General features: G+C 35.8%; 1 protein-coding gene across 1 annotated transcript; it reads left to right on the top strand.

Annotated features, from left to right (window-relative positions):
- Positions 1-3,485: 3,485 nt before the first annotated feature.
- LOC106299754 (pectinesterase inhibitor) lies at positions 3,486-4,198 on the top strand. Its single transcript, XM_013735779.1, has 2 exons — positions 3,486-3,719; positions 3,904-4,198. The coding sequence occupies exons 1-2, from the start codon at positions 3,486-3,488 to the stop codon at positions 4,177-4,179; spliced, it is 510 nt and encodes a 169-aa protein (XP_013591233.1). The 3' UTR covers positions 4,180-4,198.
- The last annotated feature ends 3,462 nt before the right edge of the window (positions 4,199-7,660 follow it).

Genomic DNA, 7,660 nt, shown 5'->3' with positions numbered 1-7,660 from the left:
TTTATTATTTCTTTCATCATAGGGACGGAATCTTCTTCCTCGTCCTCTTCCACGACCATGATAACGGTTTTCACCACGTCCACGACCTCGTCCTCTTCTATTATCATAACTGGATGATGCAACATTCGCTTCACGGAATGGAGCAGATCCAGTGGGACGAGCTTGATGGTTTAAAGTCACGAGTTGATTATTCTGCTCCGCTTCAAGGAGGACTTGCATCAACTCCGAGTAACGGGTATTTCCATTAACCCGGTACTGTTTCTGTAGGATTACATTTTCAGGATGGAACGTGGAGAGAGTTTTCTCGATCATATCATAATCACTTATTTTCTCTCCACATAATATCATCCTCGAAGTAATTCCGAACATCGCGGAATTAAACTCACTAACACTTTTGTAATCCTGGAACCGGAGATGGATCCACTCGTGTTTAGCTTTCGGTAAGATCACATATTTCTGGTGATCGAACCTCTCTTTTAAAGATTTCCAGAGGTCACAAGGATCCTCTTTCGTAATTTATTCATCCTTTAAACCATCATGGATGTGGTGTCGTAAAAATATCATGGCTTTTGCCTTTTTCTCATCCAACACCGTTTTCGAACTATCGATGGTTTCCAAAAGCCAGTTTCCTCTCAGGTGCATTTTTGCACCCACTGCCTAGGTCATATAATTATTTCCCGTAATATCCAGGGCATTAATTTCGAGCTTTGTCAAATTCGACATGATAAGTGTATTCATAGAATAATGTTATCAATATAGTAAAGACGGGAATTTAAATTCAAAATTTATATGCAAAAATTAAAGGCATAAAATAAAAGCATAAACTTAAATTGCATAAATTTAAATTGCAGAAATTTAAATAGCATAAATAAAATCGGGAGGCTCAGCCTACCACATGATCCGAGGAGTCATAGACTACCATATTGATCATTTTTCAAAGTCCGAGGAGACATGGTCTACCATTTTGACTTTTACTTATTTCAAGGTCCGATGAGACTTAATCTACCATTTTTGGCCTTTTATTTTTATTCACGGAAGCAAAGCCTACCACGTGTTTCTCTGATCGTGAAGGCATAGCCTACCATAACAATCAGTCGGGGAAGCCATCGCCTATCATCCCGAAAAATAAACGGAGAATGTCCAGCCTCTCACTCCGAAATAATAATAAAATTTAAATAAATTATATATATTGAAATACATAAATTTAAACATTACCTCGACTGGTTTAAAAATTTTCGGATTGATAAACCTCAGTTGGTGAGAGCTTCGTACTGATAACGTGTTGTATAATAAAAGCTGAGGTTTAGTTTATATTTATTATTCAATATATTTGTGTAAGGGTGATGTTGACAAGAGAGAAAGAGTATTGGCTTTTGGGTTTGGTATAAGAAGTAAAAGGAACGAGAGAGAGAGAGAGAGAGAGAGATTTGAGACTAAAGTGGACAAAAGTGGGAGAGAGAGGTGACAGCTTTTCTCTTTGTTCAGATGTGTTGTAGTTGTACATTCAAATACATGAGACACATACTATTTATAGTGCAAAAGAGTCGGTCACTTATACCTTATACCGATTTCCAAGAAAAAAACAAAATAAGAAAGAATAATATTTATCCTAAATAGCAAGTGGATAATCATATCATTTGATAATATCTTTTGATATTATCTCTTTAACAAAATTAGAATATTTTTCTTGATATTCATATATGTGAATGTGATTTCAAAAGATTGTTAGTTATGTTCATGTATGTATTTCTAACAGAGAATTTTTAGTTTATTGTTTCCTATTTGGTATCTAAAATAGTGTATATCAAATTATAAAAAATTACAAAATAAATATACAAATTTAAAATGACAAATTAAGCTATATGCGACTAACAAAACTAATCTGATTTTAGTCTATTTAGAATCAAGAAACAATTGTGGTTCAATTTGGAAGAATAGATTCATACAAATGTACCTAAAAATAATTGAATCGATCATATGTTTATGTTCAAAATCATATGACTAATTAATATTAAATATATTATTATTTAAAACAATCTTCTATTTATTTTTATATAATATAATCATTAAAATAAAAATAAAATATTTGTAAAAAAGGAGAGAGAGAGAGAGAGAGAGAGAGAGAGAGAGGAAAAATGGAAGATGCGCTAGTGTGGCTTCATTCAAAGAACGGAATCTATACGTCGAAGTCAGGTTATGCCATCATTAAAGTCAACTCGGAGCCACTTGAACAGAATTTCAACTGGAAAGCTTGTGTGTGGAACATAAAAATATCTCCAAAACTAAAGCACCTCCTCTGGAAAATTAAAAACAGAGCTATTCCAGTGGGCTCAAACTGGATGACCGGAGTCTTCTCCTGCAAACGATGTGGACAACCAGAGACTGAACTTCATCTCTTCCTTCACTGATCGTTTGCGACAAACGTCTGGAAACAGGTTCCGGCCCTCCATATTCCAAATTCAGCGACGATCAATTCAATTGACGGGCTGTTCCAACAGAACCTGCGAATGGTTTCTCTGCCTCCTACGGGATTAAATGAAGCTGCTATGTTTTCGTGGATTATGTGGTATCTGTGGTCTGCAAGAAACAAACTTGCCTTTGAGGATACGTGGCTGTCGGAACTGGAAATAGTTACCTTAGAGGTCAAGGAAGCCAGAGCCTGGCAATCAGCACAACACCACAACACCGCACCAATCACTCAACCTATTGTAAGCAAGTTGTCCCTCTCCACTCCTCTGCTCAAAGAGACACAATGTTTTGTTGATGCAGCATGGATTTCGGCGACTTGTATGGGAGGTTTCGGGTGGATCTTCAAGGACCCAACTTCTGGATCAACACGATCCATGTCTACAAACCGCAGCCATGTCGGCTCTGCTCTCATCGCAGAAGCTCTTGCGGTTAAAGCTGTTCTTCTGGATGCAGTATCTTCAGGGCTCACCTCGGTCACCTTCTGGTCTGACTCGAAATCGCTCATCTCTGCTCTGTCTTCAAAGGACAAGCATATCGACATCCAAGGCATTCTTCACGACATCTCTGTCCTTTGTAGATCCTTTGTCTCTATATCTTTTAATTATGTTCCTAGACTAGAGAATTCGAAAGCTGATTCTATTGCTAAATCAGCTTTGTATGTTCCCTAAACGTTGGGCTCTTTAAGTAGTAATGAAAGTTTGGTTTGTTCAAAAGAGAAAACAAAAAACAAAAAACAAAAAACTTTTCTTCTTAAAAGACTCTTTCAACATGGAATTCTTCTTAAAGAGACTCTTTCAATATGAGAAGATACTCATTAATGTCTTGGCACATTGTAATTGTTTTATTTTTTATCATTAAAAATTTAATACATATCTAAATAATATTAAAATTATTTATGAGATACTTTTTTGGATATATCACCAATGATGCTTTTATTTAAATAAACATTTCACTCACACAATCAAACACAAGGAAATATAATAATCAAAAGATTACTTACTAATTTAGCTATGATGATGATGAAGATGATCAAGTTTCTTCTGGTAACATTAGTTGTGGTGCTCTCTGGCCAAATCTCGAGTTACGCAGACAAGGGCCTAATGATAAGGGAATGCCACAACGCAAGAGTCCCGACCATATGCATGCAATGCCTCGAATCCGACCGAGAGTCAGTCCATGCAGACCCTGTTGGCATCGCCAGCATCGTCATAAAGTGTCTCGACTCTAACCTCAATGTGCTTACCAAGCAAGTTTTCACTTCTCTGTTACCGTGTTACGATCATACATGTTTATAATATATTCATCGAATAAATTTTTTCATATAGTGTATGTATTTCCTTTGTCCTTTTTTGAACATTTTATTTCCTTTGTCTAACCTCTCTGTTTTGTTAAATATTATATGAGTGCAGAAACATTACGAAATTGCTGTTAGAGAAAGAAAAAGATGGTGATGCAATCAAGATAGCTCTGGAGGGTTGCAAAAAGGACTTGTCGGAGGCAATTAGAAAAGCACTGTCGGATGCCAAAAAGGGTTTGAAGACAGGTGACTACGACAAAGCTGGACAATCTATAAAGCATGTGCTTGGCTTTCCTCTGATGTGTAAATACAATCTCCAAACTGCCGAGTTCGACTTTACCCCATTTTATAGCCAAATAAATATCTATGCTCAACTCTCCGATGCTACCATGAGAATCATTGATCGTTTCTAAATAACCATATAGCAGTATCATGTGGCTTTTATTCCTATATAACTCATGATCATATATATAGTAAAGATATGGTGAAAAATGCTCATTTATTATATATTTAACTAAATAAATTAATTAACTGAATAAGATCTTTCAATCCATATCTTGTCTCAATACTACATACAAAATAATCTCAAAGCTATTTGTTTGTACGATAAAGACGATTCTGCCTCTAGTGATTTCCCAAACACAGTGCTCAACTCTCCGATGCTACCATGAGAATCATTGATCGTTTCTAAATAACCATATAGCAGTATCATGTGGCTTTTATTCCTATATAACTCATGATCATATATATAGTAAAGATATGGTGAAAAATGCTCATTTATTATATATTTAACTAAATAAATTAATTAACTGAATAAGAACTTTCAATCCATATCTTGTCTCAATACTACATACAAAATAATCTCAAAGCTATTTCTCAAAGCTATATTGGGCAGGTCCTCGCAGCAGAGAATCTTCTCCTTGCCACAAACGTTATTAATGGTTATAAATACTCCTTGTTGTATGCTAAAGGTGGATCTTAGGAAGGCATTTGATTTAGTTCGCTGAAACTTCATATTTAATACTTTCAAATCTTTTCTTGTTTCGGACAACTTTATAAATCTTATATCTGAGTCCTTATCCACTGCATTTTTTCATCTACAAATGGCGAATCTACCGGAATTTTCAAGAGTGCTTGAGGAATTTCCCAAAGTGATCCTCTCTCACCCTACCTATCAGTGTTGGCAATGTAGGGTTTTACTCGCTTGTTGACATCAAGGTACATGTCCGGAGACATTTGTTTTCATCCTCGCACAGAACAAATTAGAATTTTCCATCTTATGTTTGCTGATGATGTTATGATTTCCTTCGACGGGACAAGTAACAACCATCATGGCATTGCTGAATGTCTAGATGATTTTGCCTCATGGTCGGGTATGCATATGAATGCTAATAAAACTGAGATTTTCACTACATGTTTGAACCATCTCGAATCCACTGCTATCTCTAGATATGGATTCCCAATTGGTACGCTACCCATCCGTTTTTTGGGACTCCTGCTTATGAGCAAAAAAATTAAAAATCTCAGAATATGTACCAAAATCAGTCAGAGAATGCAAAGATGATCTCTGAAAACTCTATCATTCTCTGGTAGGCTTCATCTATTTAAAACGGTAGTATTTGATTTGGTTAACTAATGGGTTTCGACCTTTTTCAGCCCAAAGAATGTATCAAAAAGATTGAAGGTCTTTGTTCAAGATTTTTATGGTTTTGTAACATTGATAAAAATGGTATTACAAAAGTGGCTTGGAATCTGGTTTGTCTCCCCAAAGAAGAGGGTGGTCTTGGACTGAGGAGCTTCACGGTTTGGAATCATGTCCTTTGTCTACGGTTTATCTGGATCCTTCTGTCAAAAAATAATTCTCTTTGGGATAAGTGATACCGCAAATATCACTTGAAAAACAAATGTCTCTAACATTCAGCAAGGTTATCAATACTCTTGGGTACGGAAGAGAATTCTAAAGTTCGTCCTCTTGCTCTCCTATTTTGTATTTTTTTGATTGGTAATGGACTAAACACAAGCTTCCGATTTGATTAATGGACACCTCTTGGACAGTTTATCAATGTAATAAGAGACTCGGGACCTCGTCAGCTTAGGCTATCATGGATTTCTGTTGTTGATGATGGTGTGATTGAGGATAAACGGTTGTAACCTCACCTTAGATCGCGTGAAGAAGTTCAGCTTCACTCTTTTATCACTACCATATCTCTACCTCTTCCTTTACTGACTATAAATTCTTATGAATAAATTGTTGGAGATGTTATGATGCGTGAATATAGGTCGTACTTAATGTGGGATGATCTTAGGCCAAGACAAAATGAGAAGCAGTGGCATGACATTATTTGGTTCAAGGGATTGGTGCCCAAACATTCTTTCACCATGTGGGTGGCTAACTATGATAGATTGATAACTAAAACCAGTCTTGTAGACTAGGGAATGCAAGTTTCTCCTTTATGATCCCTTTAGGCGTGAAGTTATGTTCAGATGTAAACTTCTTTCTCAGCTTTTCACCAACTGGTCAAAACTTCTTTCTTGAATCCGAGCACCAACTACAAAACAGTTAAACTATCTTTGTAAATTGGCAGGGACAGCTACAGTTTTTCATCTATGGAAACAGATAAATAATCTGGTTCATAACAGCATATCCATCTCCACAACGTTGGTTTTCAAAGGGATTGATAGAGAAATTAGAAACACCATTGCATGAAGAAGACACATAAATATTTTCAAGAAGTTTCTGTTCATTTAGTTGCATTGGGACCTATCTTTTATAATCATGTCTTATTGTTTTATACTGTTTTTCTTTTTGAAATTTTGCCAGAATAAAACAGATTTCTTTTGTCAACATATTTTATATTGATATTGGTTCCAATAGGCTTAGTACAAGCGAAGCAACAATATGGATTATTACCCATTATTTGCAATCTCGAGATAAAATTAAATCCAAAAGGTAAAGTCCATTATATTGACTTAACCCTAAAATTCGAGAAGCACGTAAGCATGGCACACATCAAACATGCAAAGAGGCTCCAACACGCATCATCACACGCTTCATCATCAGCTTAGATTACGCGCCTCCACACGCGCTGCTGCAATAGTTGGCTAATTTTGACGCTCAACCGGAAAATCCATGATTTGTACTAGTTTCATAGCCGGATCACTTTAACATAATTTGATTGAACGCTTCTCTCTATGTCGCCGCTGTCTTTCTTATCGCCGGATGTGTATACTCACCAAAAGCTTGAAACGATTCACATGCAGCTCTTGTCGAAACACTTGCAATCACTAGCAAGCTTCAGCTCATCTAAAACTGAAGTAAATCATCCAAACATCTTGCAAAACTCCATTCTTCACCCCCTTGGAAGACTTTGTTTATAACATAAAAGCAAAGATTGATTTCCTTATAATAGATGAAGGTAGATGATAACCAAATGAAAGAGGAAATCCAAACAAAAACATAGTCGGAATATGATTGAATCTGATGCTATGTTGCTAGAATTGTTTGACCGTTCAGTTGCTAGATTTATTATTCTCATCCTGCTAGTTTAATAATTCTGATCTGTTAAAGTCTTGAATAGATCCGATCTGCTTGTTTTTATTAATGCTTTAATTACAGTTAGGATTGATAGATTTGTTTTCTCATCCTGCTTGGTTAATTGTTCATCTGATTTAAAATTGTTTAAACCGACCAGCCTGTTAAAACATTGACTGAATCCGATAGGTTGCTAGCTTGTTTTGCTTATATAATCTGATAGGTTGATACATTGATTGAGGTTTACTTGTTTAAAATCCGAATGATCTGATTGCATGATTTTTGACGTTTAATATCATCTGCTAGGATTGATAATTTTGTAATCTGGTCTGTTTTAAATAGAAACCCTAAATAATCTGTAT

The sequence above is a fragment of the Brassica oleracea genome, chromosome C6 (genome assembly GCF_000695525.1).
Source record: "Brassica oleracea var. oleracea cultivar TO1000 chromosome C6, BOL, whole genome shotgun sequence".
NCBI lineage: Eukaryota > Viridiplantae > Streptophyta > Magnoliopsida > Brassicales > Brassicaceae > Brassica > Brassica oleracea.
Note: the sequence above shows the minus strand (reverse complement) of the source record. Positions and strands in the feature narration are given on the sequence as shown.

Coding starts and splice junctions, on each gene's coding strand:
- LOC106299754 (XM_013735779.1), top strand. CDS start 3,486: ATGATGAAGATGATCAAGTTTCTTCTGGTAACATTAGTTGTGGTGCTC. Junction 3,720..3,903: donor TCAATGTGCTTACCAAGCAA/GTTTTCACTTCT, acceptor TTGCTGTTAGAG/AAAGAAAAAGATGGTGATGC.